At 39.9% G+C, this 25,291-nt stretch overlaps 3 protein-coding genes across 9 annotated transcripts; 2 read left to right on the top strand and 1 right to left on the bottom strand.

Moving 5' to 3' along the window:
* The first annotated feature begins 439 nt into the window (after window positions 1-439).
* Window positions 440-7,478, top strand: LOC148303897 (protein chiffon-like). Of its 6 annotated transcripts, XM_088269190.1 has the most exons (6): window positions 440-800; window positions 898-1,001; window positions 3,438-3,751; window positions 4,225-4,335; window positions 4,409-5,316; window positions 6,234-7,473. In XM_088269190.1, the coding sequence occupies exons 1-6, from the start codon at window positions 755-757 to the stop codon at window positions 7,070-7,072; spliced, it is 2,322 nt and encodes a 773-aa protein (XP_088125316.1). In that variant the 5' UTR covers window positions 440-754; the 3' UTR covers window positions 7,073-7,473. The 6 variants fall into 6 exon arrangements, with proteins under 6 accessions (XP_088125316.1, XP_088125317.1, XP_088125318.1 ...); XM_088269191.1 differs by lacking the exon at window positions 4,225-4,335 and having other exon boundaries at window positions 6,234-7,474; XM_088269192.1 differs by lacking the exons at window positions 440-800; window positions 898-1,001 and adding an exon at window positions 1,162-1,283 and having other exon boundaries at window positions 6,234-7,475.
* ND-ACP (NADH dehydrogenase (ubiquinone) acyl carrier protein) lies at window positions 7,474-11,334 on the bottom strand. Its single transcript, XM_088269197.1, has 3 exons — window positions 11,131-11,334; window positions 9,242-9,358; window positions 7,474-7,818 (listed from the first exon to the last, which is right to left on the bottom strand). The coding sequence occupies exons 1-3, from the start codon at window positions 11,284-11,286 to the stop codon at window positions 7,639-7,641; spliced, it is 453 nt and encodes a 150-aa protein (XP_088125323.1). The 5' UTR covers window positions 11,287-11,334; the 3' UTR covers window positions 7,474-7,638.
* A 1,260-nt stretch (window positions 11,335-12,594) lies between these two features.
* LOC148303899 (protein HID1) lies at window positions 12,595-24,897 on the top strand. 2 transcript variants are annotated; one of them, XM_088269163.1, is made up of 16 exons: window positions 12,595-12,790; window positions 13,456-13,669; window positions 15,153-15,304; window positions 15,601-15,654; window positions 15,965-16,164; window positions 16,238-16,439; window positions 17,073-17,270; window positions 17,389-17,479; window positions 17,602-17,832; window positions 18,521-18,685; window positions 19,489-19,755; window positions 20,911-21,092; window positions 22,108-22,239; window positions 23,026-23,207; window positions 23,856-24,014; window positions 24,565-24,897. In XM_088269163.1, the coding sequence occupies exons 1-16, from the start codon at window positions 12,725-12,727 to the stop codon at window positions 24,626-24,628; spliced, it is 2,559 nt and encodes an 852-aa protein (XP_088125289.1). In that variant the 5' UTR covers window positions 12,595-12,724; the 3' UTR covers window positions 24,629-24,897. The 2 variants fall into 2 exon arrangements, with proteins under 2 accessions (XP_088125289.1, XP_088125290.1); XM_088269164.1 differs by having other exon boundaries at window positions 12,612-12,790; window positions 20,938-21,092; window positions 24,565-24,761.
* Window positions 24,898-25,291: the final 394 nt, after the last annotated feature.

Here is a 25,291-nt window from a genome sequence, read left to right on the forward strand (position 1 = left end):
TTTTAATGTAGGTACGTAATAATTACCAAAGAAAACTGCGAATGATGATTGCTGGTAGTCACAACTCATAATAATCAGATATAAAGTATTTCATTAAAATACGTGTACATTTTTATGTTGAGAAAATACAAAGGTGAGTAAAAGAGTGGTATATTTTATTTTCTTCATCTTAGAAATGGAAAAACTCCTCTTCTATAGCAATATTAGCAGATTATATTCATCTGATAACATTGCGAATAACTGAAGGATGAAAAATTTTGTGTGAGTATGACGCAGAAAAACACATGTATTATTATCGTGGAGATCATTTTTTGAATGAACGAAAACTTGAGTATTATTATATGCTTTTCTTCCTCTTGAATGAGTAGATACTGATAATATATTTTTAGGATGAAATAAGTACCTACCTAATTCAATTATGAATGTGGCAACATTTTTTAAATAAGAAAATCAACATGGCGTAATATTGTCGCCGGTGAAGTGGGAGTTTGGCTTATTATTTGAATATTTGTTTCGAAGATTACTTGTTTGTTTATACGTATTTGTTATTTACTAGAAAATTGTGTTTATGGTGGCGAATAAAGCAACGCTTGTTTCGAGTGTTTTATACTTTCCAGAGTTTTGTTCGGAGAACTTAAATGTCGTGTATACACAATTCTGTACTGTTAAAATTGGCACGATATCATGATACGGATTTATTTAACCGTGTCCTCAAATCGTTCAAGAGAAGAGAGTGTCGCCCCGCGCTAGAGTGATGGTATCGCCCTGCAAAACTGTGCATACGAAGACCAAACTAGAAGGTATACAGTGACCCGAAGTTGTCAGCTACATGGTTTTAAAATTAACTCGGTTTTGTTGATAATACGATATTATTTTCAATGCAAACTTTGTTTTCAGCTTCCAAGACTCTGAAACTTATAGAGAAATACGTGTTCTATTTGGACATCAAGAACAATGCTGATGCTAAATTAATCGAGAGCAAAATAAAGAAACTAGGAGGAGTGAGTATATTAATTTATTTTATTTTCGCGCCAAATTGAACTGCAAGCGTATTTTAAAACCGTGACTGTTCTCTGAGAATTTTTGTATGTAGTAGTAGCATAGTCGCGCGCATGCGCCGCATTTAGTACGCGCGCGCAGCGCTCCGGTGCTCAAATTTGTGACTGTTGGTGAAATATCTCCATTTTGTGACAGATTTGTGTTTGTTGTCGGGTTTTTAAGCGTTTTTTCCCTTCGCAACAGTTTTACTCTCGTGTAAATCGTCTCCGAGTGCCCTTAACGAGGTGGGTGACCTTTTCTGATACATGTTTGACCTAGTTTCCCCCGAATGCGCGACGTATCTCTCGGAATCGTCGTAACACTTTACAAAGGCAGCGTACCGACCCGCAAACTCTAGCTATACTTACTTATTTCTGCGATGAGTCGGGCGCACGGCGCTGGCGGGACGGGAACACTATCCACCACGCCTAGCCGCTATTCGAGCGTAGCGCCTCGATAAACGGTACTCTTACTTTCTGTCGTTTTAGTAGAGAATGTTTTGAATATATCCCCACCCGAGCTCCGTGTCCCCTGTGTTTACGTCGAGGGAGACGCGTCGGGCGGCCGGCGCGCGCCCCCCGGAGCCCTCCGGACAGCGCGGGCCCCGGGGCTCCGCCGGCGCGGCAGTCCCGGCATGCCGCTTGTGTTTCTCGCGATTTTTGACAGTTTAAATTGTTTTTTCAGGATACGTGGGAAAGTCGCCCTTATTGTCTCGAGTATAGAGTAGCGTTTCCCGTGCGGGTTGTTGTTTTAAATGTATATTTATAAGAAACTTGTCCAATTGGCAGCTATCGCGTTTGACAGTTTAATTTTGCTCGGTTCTCGTTTCGAGTGAGTATCGGGGCCGAGTAGTCGAGCAGCGCCGACTATTGTGCAATGTTTCCATAACACAATACAATACACTACTTCTCTTATTACACTCCACCATTCCTGGAACTAGCTTACTTAATAAACATTTTCTAAATAAACTGTGTCACTGAGGCATTGCATTCCTAATTAAAATAATAATAGCTACTTGTTTATGTATAACATGAATTATACATATCCATAAAAACTCGCAAAAATATTATTTTTATTCCGCACAATCAAGGTGAAGCATATAAATATATAATATTGTCTTTCAGTCAAACTTATTAATCTATTTTGAACTTAATTTTGCAATTGCATTAAATGATTATAAGATTTTTAAATAAAAAATCTCGATAGCAAAAAAAAAAGTTGGCAATTATTTTTTTTACATATTTTTTTTATAAAATTTATTCCAGTAATTTTATTTTATTGTTGTTATTTTTAATACATACATACAATTGTATAGTCTTGATTTTTTATTTTTGAGTAAAAATGAAATACAACTTTATGTACTTTAATTGCATTGCATTATTTTATAATAGTTCAATCAACTGATTATTTGATAATGGCGCCATCTTTGTTCAGACTTTCTAATTATATTGTTTCGATAAAGCAATAAAATGTCTTAATACAAAGACTATCATAAGAAATAGTATTTAAAAAAATTATATTTTCAATTATTCTTCAAGTTCTTAGGTGAGAATGCATAGATTCTCGAAAATCATTATTATTAAAATTTATTCCAGTATTATACTAAGGTCCATTCCAATTAACAAGACCTGTCAAATTGCATGATTACCTTTAAACCTGTTCTTGTTTTACAATATACCACTAAAACCACACCAATATATGTAATATTTAAGTTTTGCTTGATATTTTTAACTGAAAAGTTTAAAATGTAAAAAAACATTTCCCAGATGGTTCTCTTTGTTTTCTACTGAAATTTGTAATTGTTTTAGGTTTGGTTCCTTTGATGTTTATATATGATACCCTCCTGAAAAATCCCCAACTTTTAAGTATGGTTAAAATATTGTCACATTAGTACTTTTTAAAGTGAAAATTATGCATTTAACTTTATGGGAAAAATACTCAAAGCCTTTATTTTGTTAATGGTTAATCGGTTTTCCCTAACTTTTAGTATAATAATATTTACTAGAAAGTTCAATTCTTAATCATGTAAAATTTTAATACTATATTATGCATTATTTGCTATTATTATTAAAATTATCAAAATATGATTAAAAAAATCACCATAAAATAAAATTCTTCAGCCAGTTTTTTTTTAGCAAGTACCTACACATAGTCAATCTAATTGCGCTTTAAAAAAATACTCTAGATTACTGTGTCTGTTGCACCAGTTTCCTTGTAAAACACTGCAGCTCTAGAGTTAAAGATACTTTTAGTGTAATTTTTTTGTAGCAGGATGGAGAAGCGCCTGTGCTGGTGATTGGTATTGTATATTTAGCGTAAACTTGATCATACTGCACAGAGATGGTGATGTGATGGGTGCGAGCAGTTATAAGAGTGGAGTGTGTTTGTTGCATGTGGAGCGCGTGGAAGTGTTCCTGGTGGACAGCGTGACCCACGTGGTGTCGGACTGTGCGGGAGTGGCATGCGCGGGGCAGCCGAGCGCCGCTAACTGCCCGCCCGCGTGGGGGGCCCGGCGCCGCGCGGATGCCATGCTGGAGCGCTGCGCCCGCCCGCCGCCGCCGCCCGCGCGCGCCGCCCCGCCCCGCGCCCTCTGGAGCGTGCCCCGCCTCAAGGCCTTCCTGGCGCGGCTATGGACGCTAGCCTGCCGCCGCCCGCGCTCTGACCGCGCCCTGGACCTGCAGGAGCCCTACATCAAGTTCGAGGCCACGGATAGGTGAGACTGCCCAACTTGCGAGGCGCAAACCTTAATGCATTAGGTAGCTTGTGACGGTACCCACCGCCAAATCGAGGCATACACCCTTTATAGATGAATTACAAGATTGCAGTTAAAATCACTAATTGTCAATATTGGGCTTTACTCGCCTGCGATCCATCCAGTGTAGCAGTAGTAGTCGAAGGTGAGACGAGGGGAGGTGTGTAATTGTGGCATTTTGTATCCTGCATTTGCCCCATTGAACAGATGTTTGCCCACCGCTTCGCAGGAATCTTTGTTCAGAAATATTGAGCAGATATTTTGCAGGAAGTGGGGAATAATTGGTCACTGTTGGAGTTATTTTCTCGGATGTACACTTGATCCTGGATACCGCCTTCGAATGGTGTGTTATCTGTTGGCAATTGGAGCAAAAATTGTAATGATGTTCCCCATTAGTCAGGCGGATACTGAGTTGGCATGTGGTCTGATGACAGAAAAAGTCGTGCGGTGTACAAGGAGCTGAGTGCGTGGCCCGAGCTACAGCTGCGCGGCGAGCGCTCCGGCTGCCCGTTCCGGTCCCCGCGCCCCTCCGCCGCCCACCCGAGGTACTGTACTACGCCACCCCTCACCCGCATCCACTCCCGCGAGCGAGCGTCACACGACCGCCTCTTGTTGCAGGATGACTCGCAAGACCAAGCCGCGCCCCAAGGAGAGGGAGCGCGCCGACGCTCCCCACAAGCAGAGCGGCTACTGCGAGATCTGCCGCGTGGACTACGCACACCTCGCCGACCACGAGCGCTCCGCCGCTCACGCCGACTTCGTCAAGAACTGCTCTAACTTCCTCTCGCTGGACTCCCTGATCAAGGACGCCGGCGATGTGGAGGCCTTCCTCAAGACCAACAAGTCCGTCCCGGTCAACGGCAGTCTGGAGCGGCGCTCCCCGCGCAAGGGCGCCCCCCGCGAGGAGGACCCTCGCCAGCGCCTGGAGGTGATCTGCAACGGCGCGGAGCCTCACGGGCCCGCCGCGCCTGCGCTCGGCCACTACCTGCGCTCCAAGGACTCGGCCAGCCCGCCGGCGCCCGCCGCGTCTCCCGGCCGGCCGCACCGCTGGCGCCGGCCCAGCCCCGACTACTACCGCGTGGTGGGCATGAGCGCCAAGCTGCGCTCCAGCGCCTCCTTCGCGCCCGCCGCGCCCGCGGCGCGCGCGCCCTGCAACGGCTTGGTGGTCAAGTTCCGCCGCGTGCGCCGCTCCGAACTGTCAGTGCTGAGCGACGAGGCCGAGAGCTTCATGTTCCCCAAGAAGGAGGGCAGCGAGGGGGAGTCGGACGCGGAGGCGCCGCCTGCGAGGCCGGTGGCCGTGAAGCAGGAACCGCCCGAGGAGCCGGGGCCGGAGCCGGAGCCGCAGCCCGAGCTGCCGGGCAGCGGGCGCTGCCTCGTGTGGGAGGAGGGCCGGCTGCGTGCCTCGGAGGAGGTGGAGCGCCTCACCTACGCCTTCGAGCGCGTGCCGCACAGCGAGCCGTGGTACGACACCTTCCGGCGACAGGACGAGCGCCGGGAGAACACCAAGAGTATTATCAACTATCTAAGTGAGTATTAAATACCACCATTTAAATGTTGCTTATCTCAGCTTTGCATTCCTTCCTTATTTCACTATTCGCACATCTACAATATCATCGTTTTGTTGCACATTCTTCTGAGAGATCGCATTTTGACTGCATTCAGTCTACTTTCATCCTTCGTTTGCCAACTCCATGTTTCATTTCCATACATTAGAGTTGGAACCAGGACTCCATTGTCCACTGCCAGTTTAGCTTCCGCTGATAGGTTTTTATTTGCTATAACTGATTTCATTGCACCATTCACTTTGTTCCCAGCATTCACTCTCCTTTCTATGTCTTTATCAATCTTTCCATCCCTAGAAAACATACTACCCAAATACACGAATCATCTACCTGTTCCAAAATCTCTCCGTTTACCAATATTTCACATTCAGATCTGCATTCTTCTTGGTTCTTGATAGTTTGGACATGTAGAACGAATGAGTGAGGAAAGAACGGTAAAACAAATTTATGAGGCGAATGTTAGTGGGAAAAAAGGCAGAGGAAGACCGAGAAAAACATGGCACGATCAGGTATGCCAAATACTTGAAAGTGGTCAGGTTAGGAGTCGTAACAATCGGCGGGTATGTATGAGGAGATGCATGAACGTGGAAGAGGTGAAGAATGTTTGCAAGGACAGAGTGGTGTGGAGCTCTATTTTCTCTGCCTAACCCTGCGGGGAAGCGGCGTGATGGTTAGTTAGTTATTTAAATGTTTACATATATCCTACATATTACTTTGTACTTCACTTTATAAAGAAAGTTTTTATGGGCATTTATTCATTATGACTTTTCTAGTTTCCTTATCTGATATTTTGACGATAATAAAATTCACTCTTAGCTTCATAGGTTTTGAACAAATATTGTTTGACGTGTGAACTAACTAAATGATTTCTTTTCTTTCAGGTTATTTTTCTAAATCGTTAGTTTTACCATATGAGATGAGCGAGTTGCCGCCCCTCAAGCCAAATTGCTGTTCGCTCAGCCAAGTGAGGAAACCGGCGGAAGCCAAATCCGGACCTCCCCGACTTTACGGGACCCGCGGGATGAAAAAGATGCGCAAGATCAAGGCGGAGCCTCCCTGCAGCGGCGGGGGCAACCCGCGCAAGTCCCCCCGCGAGCACGCCTCCACGCTCGCCATCCTCGGCGGCCTCTCCAACGGCAAGCGCAGCAAGTTCAGCTGCTCCGACGACTCCAAGTCCCTGCCCTCCATCGCCGAGGAGGATCTCTCCAGCGACGCGGCTCTCTCGTGCGCGGCCGCGCCGTGCCGCGACCAGCTGGAGACGCTCTTTTCCTCGCTGGAGGACGAGTTCGACGAGCCAGACGAGGGCGGGCTCAAGTTCGACAGCACCACCGCGGAGCCCGACGTCGTGCGGCTGCTGCACAACTTCGAGGAGTGCAACAGCCTGGAGACCGCCGCCATCGAGATCCGAGACGGGGTCCAACCGGACGCGCCCAAGCGACGGAGAGGGTACAAATTCAAAAAGAAAAACAAAACGGGGTGGCCGCCCATCAAGAAGAAAGCGCGGCGCGACACGCCGAGCGCGTGCTCGTCGCGCGAGGCGGCCTCGGAGCCGGGAGGCGGCAGCGAGGAGGAAGAGGAGGGGGCGGCGCCCGCGGTGTGGGCGAGCAGTGCGCGCGAGCTGCAGCCGGTGGTGCGCATGCAGAAGATGGAGGCGCGGCTGGAGCGGCGGCTGCGCAGCGCCAACGCCGAGCGCCGCCTGCGCCGCCGCCCGCACCGGTAACCGGACCTAGCGCCTAGTGGAACCTGAAGACTTATGACTATGACGTATGACTCGACAGTGAGAATGCGGATGGGTCGAGTGTCTCGCTGCGACTGCGGGGAATCCAAAGATCTCTCGGAAAGTGCGACAAGACGGACAGAACGGGCGGTGGGAGCGCGCCGCTCCATTCCTTCGCGTGTATATGTTTATCGTGTTTATGTTACGTGATGCATTTATTATTGATGAAGTTTTGTACGAGAACCGGTAAATAGGTAAATTGTGTATACATACTCTATATCGTAAGCAAGGACTGATTGACTCGTGAACGTTAATGTTAAGTAAAGAACATATTGTAAATTAACTTTTTATGTACCATATTTATTAGATTATATTTACGATCGTAATAAATGTAAAGAAAAAAATTGTCCGTGGTTTTATTCATTTATTTAATGTAGCGGTTACATCGGCATAAACTTAAGAGAAAAAATTATTGTACATTTTTTTACAAACCGAGGCGCCGTTCTACACTCGGGCTGGGACTAAACATTATTTAACATAAGATACAATCTAGGATTGCAGAAATGCGATTACTCGTAAATGTCTTCGCGATCAGCAACGTAGCGCACGATCTCGGCCGGCCGGTGCAGCCGCTCGGCGTCCATGTCGGGGATCTCGAACCCGAACTCGTCCTCCATGGCCATGATGATCTCCACGTGGTCCAGCGAATCCAAGCCCAGGTCATTGATGAAGTGGGACTCCACCTTCAGCTGAAGTGGGAAAAAGAAACTCAATATTAAATACATTTCAGCTTTACGAAACAATCAATCAAAATCTTATTTCTATCGTAACCTCCTTTAATCATTGCATTCAGATGCGAGTCAGCATTTTTGGTAACATTTATATGTGCCAAATTTGTGACGATATAATCTAACCACCTCATCCCCGATCATTGACATTAGTCCTACATTCTTCTGATGATGATGGGATCCACAGACCTCACCAGCCAAGCAAATGGTATTAACGATATGAATAATCCAGATTTATAAATAAAAATTTCCTGTACTGCAGCAATTTGAGTGTTTGACAACTAGGCACAGTCTTAGGTTCGATTTATAGCAGAGTTGACATGATTTTTTTTTCTTTTTCATCAAATCAATTAATGGAAAATTTTCTGTCCGTAAATTGCAAAAAAAAAACACTTTAATTGCAAACTGGAATAGAAAAAAATTGTCTCTAATATTTCCAAGTGACATACATGGAGAGGTATGATATGTAACATTTAAACATCTTGGAAAGTGATTAGAATGTAGTATGTACATATGACATTACAAGGGGATACCTGTTTTATATTTTTATTTTATTTATAAAAAATTATAGGTAATAACTATTCACTTACACCGGGTTCTAAATAATAATCATATCTATTTGATAAGTATAGAGAGAAAGATCACTAAGACTTCATATTTTTTATTTACGTTTGACATATATGATAATATACATAAAGCTAAAAGAAACATATTTGTCCAATTCTATTATTCTTATTATACTTATTTTTCTGTTTTGAATTTAAGACTTATTTTGCTACTACCATTATTTCTTAAAATCTATTGTGGCACGTGTTTCGATGAATTCCGCGTCATAATGTTTGAACATTATTTGGTATTTACCAAGTAAAAATTGAATTAAAAATGGATAGATTACAGGGTGACAGACAAATCAATTAATGAAACTGAAATATTTCCTCTCTGCGTTATATCAAAAACAATAAATAAGAAAAAGACCATGTAAAAACATAGTAGGTATTATAATGGCCTTGTTGAGTTCCTCGGCTGTTTCAACTCTAGATAACTAAACTATATTTGTAGATACATATGTAGTAACTGAGCATTTGTCAGGCGGACTACACAATTAAAAACGTGAAAATTATCAAAAGTATTTATAAAAATAGTAACTGGTTACATGACACTTAAGTTTGGTTTATTAGGAATAAATGTAAGAGACATTTAACAATAAATTACTATTCCGTGCCTGGCGGGTGCGGGGTGCGGGATGTTAAGCTATCTAGGGTTAAAATGGCTAAAAGAATAGTATTCCTAATATACTTGGCAAAGATCCTTCTCACTTCTCCTCCGAGCTGACCAAGTTTGGATTGTTGTCTCGTACAAAGGATTTGATTTTTTTCCAACAAACCTTGGCTGGGTCGATCTTGTCGTATAGCTTAAGTACTAGGAGGACTCTGCTCTGGATGAGTTCCAGCGTGAGGGGGTCTCCTGAGGCATAGTTTCTCCTGAGACTCCATGGCACGATCTGCGAGTAAGAGAATAAACATTATCGCTACGCAAACATATTTTCTACTAATAAATCGCAATGACACGTTTAGGCACAAATCTCTACCAACAAAATGATCTTAATTTAAGAAAATGAGACACTATTTGTTGTCATTTTCACACATTTTATGTAACTTTGTTGTTTCTCTCAAGTTCTAACGAAATTCAGCCCATTTTACCCAGTTTTTAAATAACTAATTGGGTAACTTTCAGATTCAGTCGTGACGGAGATAACCACATTTGATTTTAAGTGTCATTCATATCTCATGAAAGCGATTGTTCTGTCTACTGACGTGAGTGACCTTTTTGCGATTGGTATTTATTCTACATCTTAATCTGTCTTCAAAATCCATTATCTTTTAATTATTTGTACAGTTCATTCATTCAATTTACATGTCTCTTCTTCTGTGCGTGTCATGTCAGGTCCCCCTGACGTTGACTATCACTTAAGAGTAATTGTCCTTGTCTCGGGCAGCTCTAAACAGTCCTAATCCCCGTCCAATCTCGTATATTCCGGAGCCGGGAGATCTGTCTTCTTTCCACACCTGTCAGCCTTCTTTGCTTTTTACGATTAGGTGCAACAGCTCCTATGATGATCTGACATATGTAAACCATCAAACGTTGGATTCGTAAAGTTTAGTCCTTTAGACTTTGCAATATGCGTATTATTTGCGATGGATCATGATGTGTAATCACGAGAAAGGTAAACTGAACAAACATTTCACCATAAATGATACATTATACTTAAATGTGGTAATCATGATCTCCAACTGTATCATTTGACTCGCAAGTTATTACTAGGACCGACTAAAACAGTCCATTTTCATGGCTGAGTAATTAGCATGTCTGTCTACCGTGCCGGCGGTCCCCGGTTTGATTCTTAGGGAGGTCAAAATAAACAAGTGATTTTCAGCCCAATATTTATTACCCTGGATCGGAACCTGAGGTGCAGGACTGATCACCTTGTCTTCATATAGTTAACTATCAAGCTAACATTGTGCTGGTCTGGTGAGGATAAGAGTCAGGCGAAGAAAACCGTTTCCTTGCTGCCACTCTGGTATGATAATTTTCAATGGTTTTGTATCAAGTGTCATCTCTATGAATAATTACTTAACAGTTACAATACGGAATTGTTTTAATCCATTTCATTTAAATGAAATGAATTAAAACAACTCCGTAATGTTTGAATAGTCAAAATCTTCACTTTCAGGGACAATTTTTTATGAATAGTGGTACTTCCGAATATGATTAAGAATCTAGGGTTAACACGCGTCTTATCAAAGATATATAACATTTCATACACTGTTTTGCAGCACATCATATTGAGAGATCTCATTTCGACAGTATTAAATTTATTTTCATATATCTTTCAACAGGGTCCACGGTTTACATCCGTAAATTAAAATTGGTATCAAGACCCAGTTGTACACCGCTAGTTTAACCTCTTGTTTGCTACAAATAATTTCATCCCATCGAGCACTCTGTTCTCGCAATAGAATGATTTATTTACTTATTACGACGAAAACAAGTTTTAAGTAAAAGATTTATGGGAATATCTTGAAATTTCTCAATGTCAACACGATACGGCATACGCCGCGTTATGCAACTCTAGATTAATTCGAACGTCAAAATTCCAAGCAATGATTTTAAAGTTCTATGAAGACGATCAAAATATTATAAGGATTCTCTGTTACATCGTAAGACTGGTGGTAAGTAATATGACATTATAAAATAAAGTTGAGGGTGCCATACCTGACTTTTGAAAACTGGTTCGAATAAGTGGGTATTATAAGCTGTCTTAGTACTTAAATATTTCTGTTTAACTACAACTAATGGCAAACGACACGCTTGCAATCGAAATGGACTTTTTAATAATACAGCATGAATACCCCTCACTAATGCGGCCATTTTCGTGAAAAAAACTTATTACGCCGATCACAATGGTCGCAAAATGCCGAAAAATACAGGGTGCCGCTTCAGAATACGAACATTTTTCAGTGTAGCCAACACAATGTATATTTTTAAATGGAAAATGACTAGGGATGTAACATCGATACATTGAACGGTATAAATACACGTACCATGAAGGTACCTAAAATAATGCGAGTGTTTTGCCTAGAATTTTGACTCATGAATTACATGAAATTATAGTAACTTTAAACATAAAGAGTAAGTCCACTCACAAGTAGGCATAGGCTATGATACTTATAAAGTTGAAGCCTGAGTAGGGACATGATAAACGGTGTTGCATAAGCCGTAGCTAGATTTCAGAGTCACTTGGACGTCAGGTAATTTTAAAAAAATACCTAAAATAATAAATAAAATAAACTACCTAAAAACATGATTTTTTATATGGAGCGAGAGTTTTGACTAGAATTTTACTCATGAATTACATGAAATTAAAGCAACTTTAAATATAGAAGGCAAATCCACTCACTAAGTTGAAACCAAGTAGGGCCGTTATAAGCGGTGCTGCAAAAGCTATAGCTAGATTATAGTCACTTCGACGTTAGGTAATTAAAAAATATGTAGAGGAATGAATAATGAATAAAATACAACATATGAAATAAGTGTCTGCATTTGGAGTTACAAATCGAGAATGACCGACTGAGACATTGTATTGTAATCCTCGTGTACGAGAAATTATGTAAGATATAAAATAAACAAAAATCTGTACCGGGGGTAAGTGCCGTGGTGTTTGTAATTCTTAGGAAAATTACCATTCCAATATAAACATAGTATGTTGATTTCATTCAAACATATTTTTTTGGCAATGCACCCACAGTTGAATAATACGTAACACAAACTTTGTCAGTCATATTATATTTTATTTAGAGGAAAAATAAAATAAAATAATTTATGTATGGGGAAAATAAATTTGACAGGCACTTTTCGCAATGGAATACCCGATTTTGAGACTGATGTTATGGGTTCGATTCCCGCTGAATTGGAGAGAAAATTAAAAATATATATTTCCAATTGGTTTTAGCCGCTTGTTCTTTAAATAATTTAAAATATATTGGATTTTGTGAGGAATATCGTACTTTATAAGTATTGGAATTAATTGTATGTTTAAGCATACCTTAAGGTAATGAAATGGATAAGTAAAAAAAAGTAAAAACACACGTAATGCGCTAGCCAGCTGACATCGATGTTCTAAAATTTTACATCGATTTAAAATTAATGTTTTCCTACCCATCCCTATGACATTTATTTGTTGTCAAAATTCTATTGTCTACGGCAATTTTACGTCAAACTCACAAATTTCTTATGTATATTTGCTGAGATGCGTTGTTGATTTTAATAAATCGTTTTTTGGTGATTGTACAGTAAAAGAAGCGGCGGAATGGGTAACGCTGACACGAAACTAAACTTTCGAAAGGCTGTCGTCCAGTTAACTTCCAAAACACAGGTAATTCGCTTAAATCTATTACTCCCACATGAAGTCTCACAATATGGGAAGGAAATAAAACTTGATTATCGTGTAATTAAACTGTTTTTCATATTTTTCTTATCAATTCGGTCAAAATTATGTTACATAAAAGTTTGCATAAAACCATTCTTAAGTCAACTTGTACATTAAATATTTTTAAAGTTTTTTTTTTATCAATTTCTTTACACACAATCAAAAATCCTCAAGTAGATTCTAAGATGAATATATATATATTTATATATATATATATATATATATATATATATATATATATATATATATATATATATATATATATATATATATATATATATATATATATTTATATATAGATATATAAAGTATAAATTAATATTATTAATTATAATTACAGCGTAATTGTTTTTATATAATATTTTTTGATGAGGGTTATTGAATGTCTGATGATGATAAAGGATGGAGTGGTTTGATCTGGTCGAAACAAAAACATTTTCACAAATGAAATACTTAAATGCAAATATATTGTAGTAAATAATCAGTAAGTCTACTCATAATCAGTGTAATTTGCTATAAGTTAATTATATATTGTGAAAAATCAGAGGTAAAGTTTTCTCTAGTTAAAATAAATATAATATTTTAAATGAATAAGCGATGGGATGTTGCAGCCTATAGATGCCGCCGACGAGGTGTTCTGGGAGCAGTTCTGGTCGGAGAGTGTGACCAATGTGCAGGATGTTTTCACGCTGCTGCTGCCCGAGGAGGTGCGCGCGCTGCGCGAGCAGGCCCCCCAGAACCTCGCCACGCTCTGCTACAAGGCCGTGGAGAAGCTGGTCAAGGCCGTGGACAGCAGTTGCCGCACGCAACACGAGCAGCAGACAGGTCCTCGATAAACTATCCTTTTATTGTAAATTGCTTTACCTATAGGACGATGTGACAAATAAATATTGATTTATTTATAGATTTGGAGTTTAATTTGTAGAACTCCATTTTTATTGATGTATTCAATGTTAAAATTAAACAATGCTTTTTAGAGTCTACTAAATTGTATTTTATTATTTAAAAAACACATAAAATATAAGTATACGTACCTACATGCCTAATACATGCATGTATAATAATCATAAATATGCATAATATTACAGTGAAACCCCCTATAGCATCGAGATAAGTACCGCATTATCAGAGGGAACGTTATAAGTGGTTGATTTTTAAATTGAATTTAACATTTAAACCAGCGGAAAAGACCGAAATAAGTCATTTAAAATTAAAATACAATTTAAAAACATTAACCCCCTACAACGTTCCTATTGATAAATGCGGTACCTAGCTCAATGTTGTAAGGTGAGTTACTGTATTTATTGTATCAGACTCTGGATTATTCACCCTACAGATGAGATGTCGATATTATAGTTGCAATAGTATAGTATCAACTTGATATGAAACATCTATTGTTATACTAATACATATATAATATACACCTGAAATATTGAATCAAATCAATTGACTCAATTATAAAATACTTGTGGATCTTGCTTGTATTCTGAAGGTAAATAATAAATTTACTCATCTCGGATATAATATTGTTGATAAATTTAACATGAAACAAATGTCAAATTTCAAACACGTTAACTTGCGAGAAATACAATACTCGGCTATTTAAAACTGGAACTGGCTTGAACCGAAACACAAATACTCAAAACGAATTGGATGTTTTTTAAAGGAAAAAGTCCCTTTCGATAAAATATATTTGTATCAAAAAGTGCATACAGATTTTGAGGACTAGAGGTCAGCAACAAAACAACTCTATTTTGCTTAGTTTTGTTTTAAAACCTTCTTTTTGTTTGATTTCTTGGTTTAGGAGAATTGCGATGTGGTATTCTTATACTTATTTTCTTTAACGTGAACTCTACTCATTAATAATATTTGAATGAAATTAGTTCACAATAATGTACACAAAATTAGATTTCTGTGGATCATATTTTATTATTGTACTTTTTGAAGTCCTTTATTTATTTATTGAAAAATCTGTGTTTGATTTAAAATTAATACATAAAAAAAGTCCTTTATTTATTTTATAAAAATGTTTTTTTTTCTTCAAAATTATTGATATTTATCATTTGTAGAATGCTGTACATAAAAAGGAGAGGTTTTTAATAGAAATACATTGAAGACATTTGATTCACGGTAATTTTTATTTTTTTTACATTTTAGGTCAAATTTTATAAATATGTTATAAATTTTTAAATATTTCATTTGGGAGTAGAGTATAAGGTAAAATAAATATTTTTGAAATGCTTATGATGACCCTTAATGTTTATGACTGATCAATGAACCGTGTCTTAATGAGATAATCCATTAACAGCTCTGAACTGCATCCGACTCCTGACCCGCATCTTGCCGTACATATTCGAAGATGAGAAATGGAGAGGATTCTTTTGGTCTTCCCTCCCGTCAGCTTCTGCGGAGAGCGAGGAGTCCATGCCTCTGGCACAGTCCCTCATCAACGCCGTCTGTGTGAGTTTCATCATTACTCTCACAATTCAATCAGATTTCTGATTTCTCCATCACAATAATGCCGCCCGAAAAATATTTTAGTGTTGTGGTTTTTAAATATTTAATGTATAATATTTTTCAATTTAAAAATGAATTTTGAATTCAGAGGTTAAAAAATACAATGCCACCATCAATTTAATGATTTTTTTTTTTTTAAATTTTATTTCTGCTGTATTTACGATGAATTGTTATACAAAATAATCATGATCTATTTATAGCTCACTTAAAATTAATGTATTTATTTTTATTTATTTCAGGATTTATTGTTTTGCCCCGACTTTACAGTTGTCAGTAGTCGAAGAGCCGGCCCTGTAAGTAATCGTTACCACCTTTTTAAAAGAAAATCTTATTCAAATAAACATTCATTAACATTATATGCAGAAGGACAGAAATGAAGCGGTCGGTAGGAAGTCTCGCAATTTGTTCAAGAGTTCATCAAATAAGGGCCTATATGGACAATTAATTTCTTTGTTTATTAAAAGATATGCGTGAACTGTTTCCGAATATAAAACATCTCTATATTATTCATTTAATTTTAATATTTTTACTCCACAAACCTGTCAATACATAGTTTGAAGAGAGAATCTATATTTGCGCTCGGATCGAATGAAATTATTTCAGGATAAAGCGGAGGAGTTGTCAGCTTTGGACAGCTGCGAGTACATCTGGGAGGCGGGGGTGGGGTTCGCCGCCTCGCCGCCGCGCTGCCCGGCGCTGGACGCGCGGCGCGCCGAGCTGCTCCGCCTGCTGCTGGCCTGCTTCAGCGAAGCCATGTACCGCGACTCGGCCGACATCACCGATAACCCCAACAAGTGGATCGCGTGAGTCTCTCTGCACGCTTCGTGCTAGGAATTGTCCGCCCGGAACGGTGTCTGACATGTGATGTGATCGCAGGTACTTGACGTGTCCGGAGAACCGACACGCGCTGCCCATGTTCACGTCGCTGCTGAACACGGTGTGCGCGTACGACCCGGTGGGGCTGGGGCTGCCCTACAATCACCTGCTGTTCCAGGACTCGCTGGAGCCGCTGGTGGACGTGGCGTTGCAGATCCTCATCGTCACGCTGGATCACGACACCTCCGGGGAAGGGGACGAGGTACCGCCTGACGCCAGACTGTTTTCATCGAGCGTTTTGTTAGCCGACAAAGTAGCGCACGCTGATGTAGACCGAGTATGTGGTAGTCTACGCAGCTAACGTGGCAAACATTAGCCATCCGACCTTACTGGAAAATCTCATGAAAAAATCTGATATTTTTTTAACCGGTTGACTATAATAGTGAGCCAGTTTATATTTATACGATACTAATCATTTTATCAATCACCTATCAATGTGTCTATTAAGTAAATAACCAATATGAGATACTGAACACTGAAACTATAAACTAAACATATTCACTGTCTTTTCATGACAATTACACTGCATATTCATTACAATAGGTGGATTATCATTAAATTATTTTGTATGCAAGGTTTTGGGACTGACTGATAATGATACCGATGAGCGATTGATAACATTTCTTGCAATCACAATAAGAGGAGTCTACTGTATTTCAATGTAATACTATATCCAGGCAAGCTTAAGTGGCTTGTGTTTGAAAATATAAACCAATCTAATCTAACTGTTTAGTTTTCCAATGGTGAATCTACAATTGCGTGTTGTTTCCTAATCTCTTATACAGATACAGGGGCAGTCATAAGGGTCGTTGTCTAATATTTTTTTTTTTTGCAGTCCAGCGTGCCGGACAATCTGTTCATTAACTACCTTTCTCGGATCCACCGCGATGAGGACTTTGCATTTGTGCTGCGCGGAGTGACGCGGCTGCTCAACAACCCGCTGGCGCAGACCTACCTACCCAACTCCGCCAAGAAGGTGCGCTTCCACCAGGAACTGCTCGTGCTGTTCTGGAAGATGTGCGACTATAACAAGGTGAGCTTGCAAATTATTCTAGCGCATCGTATGTTGTTTCGATAACAAAAAAATGTAACAAGTTATTACATTTTGAAGAACTAAATCATTTTTGAGGTTGAAATTTTTTTTATTTCAGAAATTTCTGTATTACGTGTTGAAGAGTAGTGATGTACTGGAGATTCTTGTTCCCATTCTTTTTCACCTTAACGATTCCAGAGCTGATCAGTGTAAGTTGACCTATTTTTTTTAACCATATTAATCATATTTGGCTCATTGGCAAACTTGATTTCCAAAGGTACAGTCACTGGACTTGTATTGTTTATATTGAACATGGTAATATTGTGTCCAGCCCGCGTGGGACTCATGCACATCGGCGTGTTCATCCTGCTGCTGCTGTCGGGCGAGCGTAACTTCGGGGTGCGCCTCAACAAGCCCTACACCGCCACCATCCCCATGGACATCCCCGTGTTCACCGGCACGCACGCCGACCTGCTGGTCACCGTGTTCCACAAGATCATCACCACCGGCCACCAGAGGCTGCAGCCGCTCTTCGACTGTCTCCTCACCATCCTGGTCAATGGTATCTCATCCTTTTATTTATGATGAACAAGTATCATCTATCTATCTATATAGTCATATGATTTCCAGATGACTTTATAGATAGTTGTACTTTCTTTAAAAGATCATTGACATCCTTATTCTGACTCTTGTCCGCACCCGATGATCCAAGGAGCACTGTAGCGTTAACTTATAAAGGAAAGGTGATAAGTCTTGTAGATCAGGTACCAGTCAATGTTATTTATCTTATAAAGGAAAGGTGATCAGTCTTGTAGATCAGGTACCAGTCAATGGTAGTATTAAATAAATAATATCCATTAATGGCTATTGTGTTGAATTCGTTTGAATATTAAAAACTAAAAAGCATTATCTGTATCTCTATACACGTGACTATATGAAAATATCGCACATACGAAAAGCTATGTCGGCTATAAAATTAGATATACGTGTTGTCAACACATGAAATTGTGTCATTCTGGTAGAATAAAATTGTTAAAAAGATCATTTTGTTTTAGTATAGACTTAGACTGCCGGGACGGTACACCCGAAAAATGATATTTGTGTGTAATATCACAAACTGCATATTTCCCATTTCATCTTGCGCTGTATCGCAACATTAGTAAAAAATGTGAGAAAGACATACGGTATCAGTGTAACTGTAAGATTGTCTGGTCAGAAAGTGTGATGGTAGGATGTCGCGACGTTTGCAGTGTCTCCCTACCTGAAGACGCTGTCCATGGTGGCGAGCACCAAGCTGCTGCACCTGCTGGAGGCCTTCAGCACCCCGTGGTTCCTGTTCTCCGCCCCCACCAACCACCACCTCGTCTTCTTCCTCTTGGAGATGTTCAACAACATCATACAGTACCAGTTCGATGGTAAGTTTAACTTATTCTACCTTAATCACATCTCAGTTTTGTTACTATAAGAACCTGGAATGGATTTGATTAGTTTTGTAAGTTATTTTTTAAATTCGACGCAACAAATTGTCAGTTTTACTAATTAACATTGCTTCGAACATATATACACGCCAATTTACATCATGCAGTTGTTAAATAATAAAATTCACCATTTGTTTTGTTGTACTACAACTAATAATGACTAATGTTTATTACTTTCGCCACCCATCTGAGAATAAGTAAGTGGATTTTAGAGATGTGGCTAATGTTACCGGATCGGCATAGTATTCCTTACTTTTTAGTATTTTATATTTCTTTCCGGCGCATATTTTTTATGTAAAATTATCAAACATGTTAGGAGCTAGAAACGTATAATATACAACCAAATTTGAATCCGAGTAATTTAAGTGGTTCTTTTTCTTTCCTATCATTTACATGGTTTGTTCTATCTGCAGATCCTTTTTCCATTTCTTCTCTTGTATATCTCGTTACCATTCCAAAAATTATTGTTCAAGAATTATTCCTTAAGCTAAGCTTAGTAATTGTACCTTTATTGCTGCGCCAAAATACCGTTGCTCAAAATAAACCGCATGAAAGACCATAGATACGGTGCGCTCGACCCTAGAAACTGCATGACGATTGCAATTTGAGCAATTTCCTGTGTCACACCAACAATGTGAATAGTAAAGCGCGTTCATCAAAAACCATATGATGTGACTGACTGTTGCAACTTGACTGTCAGGGGTCTAAAGGCTGTTGACAGAAATGAGAATTGTTTGCAGGCAACTCCAACCTGGTGTACACTATAATCCGCAAGCGCACCGTGTTCCACAACCTCGCCAACCTGCCGCACGAGCACGCGGCCATTCGGCGCTCGCTGCAGCAGGGCGGAGGGGGGGGCGCGGGGCGACGCGGCGCGGGGGTGAAGCACGAACGCGCGCCCGCTGCGCCGCGCCCCGACAGCGGGGACGAGGTTACCATGGAGGGCAGCCGCCCCGCGCAGCCCGCTGAGCCCGGCACCCTCAAGGCCACGCTGCCCGACACGCCCGGTGAGACTTACCCCTTAACTAAACTATGTATCCATTTAGAAGGGTGTGTTTTGCATTTGCAATACCTATTTGCGCTCTCCTGACTCTCTCGTAACTCCCATTTTTGCGTACAATTTTAATCAGGGACTTCCTCTCCGTTTTATTCCTCATTACTGAGGGTTTGTGACCCTTGTGAAAGCAAGGATTCTTCTCCAGTTATCCCTTGACTGCGCTGAACGTAGCGCTCCAACCACCGAGGTGTCTGCTGCTGATTTAACTTGATCAGCCCATCTTCCGGGGATCTTCATGCTACCCTCCAGGTTACCGATCACAACCAGTCGTTCCAGGCTATCCTCATTCCCACGTGCAACGTGTCCAAAGAACTGGAGAATCCGTCGTGTACAAACATTGCCCAGAGTCAAGCATTAGGGACAGTTTTATCTGTTTTAAAAAACAATAATTAAATTGTAAAAAGTGATTTTTGTTCGGCAACACTGTGCAACCAATCTTAAAATTAAATTTCCACCGTTGTTCCTGCCATAGCTTTCTAGGTAGGCACTTGAAATGAATGGTGTTGACAGTAGACAGACGCGTTGGTAACTTGTAATGAATTGTCCCTTTCTCCGGCTCGGAATGCGCATTTCCAACACGCCAATAGATAAGCCGATCCAGCACATAATGGTGGTGTTGGGGGAAGCTATCAGATATTGAATTGTCTCAGAATAGCTATTTAGCTCCGCTTACTGGAATGTCTTAATATTGTCCTTGTGTGAATATTACATAAATGAAACTGTTCGCCTCCGTAGTGTAATGGTCAGTATGCTCGGCTACCATACTGGAGGTTCTGGGTTCGATTCCCAGGGGGGGTCAAATAAAGTGATTTTTCACTTTATTTAATATTACCCTGGACTGGTACCCAAAGCGGAGGTCTGATCGCCTTTCCTTCATGTGTTAATGATCAAGATAACACTGTGTTTATATGATGCAGTGCCCTATGCACCATTGGGTGCGGATAAGGGTTTGAAAGAATGAAAAAAATACCACATAAATGAAACTGTTTTATTAGTTATACAATTTACCGGAGTACTATACCTAATCAATAGGATAAGAACTCGATTTGCAAATTAAAATATGTGTTTTTCATCTGGTATTTTTGTTCTGTTTTACTTTCAATAGCTTCTATGCGCATTTTGTCCCCCGCAGCTATCGGGCAGATGACGGAGCGCGAGTCGGCGCACCCCGCGTGCCCGCCGCCCATCGTGGACGTGTCCCTCCCGGGCTCCCCGCCCCCCGAGGCCGAGCCCCTCGCCCCCTCCCCCGAGGACACCCGCTCGGGGGGCGATGGCCAGGACGAGACGGTCAGCCACTATTCTACTTATGAGTACTTATGTATTATGATACATAATAATAATTTATGTTTTAATATTAAATCAAACACAGATTCTTTGAGTCTACTAAGGTGTATTTTATTAATAAAAACACATAAAAATTAATATTGTGACAATTGTTTCGCCCAGTTATGGCATTATCAAACTAATGCATTAGTTTGATAATGCCATAACTAGGCGAAACAATTGTCACAATATTAATTTTTATGTGTTTTTGTTAATAAATACAACTTAGTAGACTCAAAAAATCTGTGTTTGATTTAAAATTAATACATAAATTAAAATGGAGTTCTACAAATTAAACGACAAATCAATAAATAAATACATACATAGTAATAATGCCTAAAATTTCAAACTTAAAATTCAATTGCCATCAAGAAGTCAACGAAACCATTTTGTGGGGTTTCAAAATCAATTTTTTTCCAAATATATCTATATCCATATACTTTTTTTTTAAATAGAAAAAGAATCGCATTTTGGACAAAAAACATCTCAAAATATGAATACAAGTCAAAATTACTCAAAACCATTTTTATTACTTTTTTAAAACTTGTTTGGACCTCTGTGGTGTAATGGTTAGAGTGTTTGGCTACCATGCCGAAGCTCCCGGGTTGCCCTGGGGGGGTTGAAAATAAATATTAGTGATTTTACACTCTTATATTTATTTAATATTACCCTGGAATGGTCCCTAAAGCGCAAGAGTGATCACCACTGCTTCATGTAAGTAACAATCAAGATAACACTGCGTCAATACGATCCAGTGCCCTATGCACCATTGGGAGCGAATAATGGTGAGAAGAAAAAGATATCTAATATACTTTTTTTTCAAAAGATAAGGAATTGCATTATGGACAAAAAATATCTCAAAATATGAATACAAGTCAAAATTACACATTACTATTTTTATTAGTTTTTTGAACTCATATGTTTATAGATATCTGACGACTTCAGTCATACCTTAATCTCAGTGATGATTGCTTTTCAGGTTTTAGAAAAGTTATCCCTCTCGAATAATGTGGTGACGGAAGAATCCCGGAACCATTCGCAGCCGGAGGATAAGGTACTTCCTGAAACGGCTCCCTCCCCGGTGCAGAGCTTCCAGCGATCCGTCGCGCAGGTATGGAAAATAATCATGTTCAACCCTCAAGAGCATGATACATCTCAAGTGCTTTAGACGTGTTGTAGATTCAGTGAAACCTCTATCTCTATTATTTTATACAAAAATAGATCGCATCCATCATTTCTCCACATTCATCACCATTTTACCACATTCATCGTTTCAATTACGATGCATCATATTTGATATACTTTGTCTGTATTGTTTTTTACGTTCTTCTCAATTTTGTTACATTCAACGACAATATTCCAACGTGTGGGATAGAAACTATCGAAAGCTCGTGTGAGCAAGGTTGACGGTGGAAGAAGTCGATATTCATGAAGGGAAGCCGCTGCCTTTACCTTCATTTTCATGAGCATGCACACTCTTTGGAAGATTGAAAACTTTCTACTATGCAAATTCAACAATAAAAAATATTGTTTGCCAAGCCGAAAATATACTGTTCTTTACGGAAATAAAACAGTAAAAAAAACAAATGTTGATCACAGATTATTTACAATGCAATAAACTTTAATCTTTATTTGGTTCTGTTCAGTTTTGATATATTAAAAAAAAAATAAGTAAAACATTAATTTAAAAAAAAATATATTTATTTTTATCTAAAACTTGTATTCTCGGAATTTGAACCTACCTACCTGAATGGCTATGCAGATTGGGAGAATAGTATCTTTACTCGATGGTATCTCCTTGTGTATTGACTTCTTCATCCCGCATTCGTAGTTTATTTGAATAGGTCCCTTTTAATCGATCGATAGAGGTTTCACTGTGTACGATAATGTATTGCAGCGAGGCAGCATCCGCGTGGCGGGCGGAGGTAGTGCGGGGGGCGCAGGCGGGGCGGCGGGGGGCGCGGGGTGGAGCGCCACGCCCGACTGGGTACACTCCTGGCGGAGCAAGCTGCCGCTGCAGACCATCATGCGCCTGCTGCAGGTCCTCGTGCCGCAAGTCGAGAAGATCTGCATAGACAAGTCAGTTCTCTGCAATGCATTTATTTGACATTTCGACATTAGTGACACACCACAAACATTGCGAGACTTAGAGTCTAGTTAGAACATTTGGAGTGTGTCCACACTTGTTCGCAAATCTGGATTATCTCCGCTTAGGAGTTATTTCATACATTTTTAAAAATCTCAACGTAGATGAAAAAGAATACGGAAGTCTTGGGTATTTACAAGGCTTACGACCATCATAGGCTGGTTTAAGGGATCACTTTACACACGTGTAACATTCACCGATTCTACCCGTGATTGAAAACCACATTAATAAATTTTCGGAACCCCTAGATATGATCAAACTTGTGACACATGTGAGTCCACTACCGACATTTATGTTGGAATAGGGCTTAGTAAGCTTTTTAATGTTTAATTTGCTTAATAAGCTTTTATTAAACAAAGACTCTTTCTAAGACTCTTTTTATTTGTTTATATGCTGAGAAAAATGTAGAGTCTAGTTAGAGATTCATCTCGGGGAATGGCTCTCTATCGTAAGCGGTAAATATATTATCCTTTATAATTGCTTGTATTGTAATATGTCGTATAAGGGATACTTTACTGTAAATTGGAAAGATATTTGACGGGAGGTGAATAATGGAAGCGGCGTTTATGTGTGATGGGCAGGGGGCTGACGGACGAGAGTGAGATCCTGAAGTTCCTGCAGCACGGCACGCTGGTGGGGCTGCTGCCCGTGCCGCACCCCATCCTCATCCGCAAGTACCAGGCCAACGCCGGCACCACCACCTGGTTCCGCACCTACATGTGGGGCGTCATCTACCTCAGGTACGGCCTCCACTTCACTTAGAACTGCCCTAATTATTAATGCCAAATTGACTAACCCCAATTGTTTTTTCATTGTAATAAAAAATTCTATCAAATAATATAGATCTGAAACAACACAAACACCTTGTCGAAACGTATGTATGGAGTGTGTTACTGTATGGCTGCGAGACATTGTGCCTATCTGAATGAGATAAGAATAGGTTGAATGCGTTCAAGATGTGGACCTATAGAAGAATGCTCGGGATATCCCGGAGAGACCACATCTCCAACGACGAGGTACTATGATTAAACGCGTCAAATGGATCGGTCACATGTTGAGATAGTAGGGTTTTCTGCACCTAATAATAGAAGAGGGAACCAACGCCAAAAGACGCCCACCCCGCGAATATCTTTGCCACTTGTATGAGGACATGGGCTGTTCGATGTATGAGAAGCTGAGAGGGTTTCGCAGAATACACCGGAGTGGCGAAAGATGTTTAATTTCGTGCTGCAAACCAATCCACAGGATAAAATAAAACATGAAGATTTGTATATTATTGTTTTATTCCAGAAACGTGGAGCCATCGATCTGGTACGACACGGACGTCAAACTATTTGAGATCCAGCGATTGTAAACTGGAACGAAGATAGTGCGGAGCCATTATTTTATATATCTTATAAAGACATGTCTATAGTATTAATATTATTCTTAAGTATGCAATTATTCCAACAGTGTCCCGCTGTTCACCAATATAATAATACGATTATCTCCATGCCGATGTCACAAATGCTCAAGACTTGACTATTCTCTTTGTCAGACTGGGTTATTTGATTTAACGCTCGTCTAATTTCTGAGTTACTGATTGTATGTAGTATGACAAATATAGATCGATATAAAATTTCACAAGTTTCATTTTCATTTCAATGGCATTTAGAAACTTAGGTTTGACCATTTGTGACATCATCAGCGATGGGAAGTAAGGAGTCAAGGAGTCAAGTAAGAAGTCAGTGGTACAGTACATGTTTTTCATTTGCCTGTGTTCAACTTATGAAATTAATCCACTAATACCCGAATTCATCAAAATCTATAGGTGATATTTTACTAATTGAAGCTGCTCGATACATTAACAAAAATAGTATCCCAGTGTTGTTTGTTTCGTATAAGGGACAACATAATGGTTAACTAATTCAGTATTTTTTTCACCCTATGAAATCTTTTTCAGGCAATAATTTTAGTTGGTGTTCGGAGAAGAAAGTCTAGCTTTTGATTGATTGAAATTGCTTTAATTTGAACATTT

This window comes from Brachycentrus maculatus, unplaced genomic scaffold, assembly GCF_059751285.1.
Source record: "Brachycentrus maculatus isolate JH-2025_06_01 unplaced genomic scaffold, ASM5975128v1 h1tg000340l, whole genome shotgun sequence".
NCBI lineage: Eukaryota > Metazoa > Arthropoda > Insecta > Trichoptera > Brachycentridae > Brachycentrus > Brachycentrus maculatus.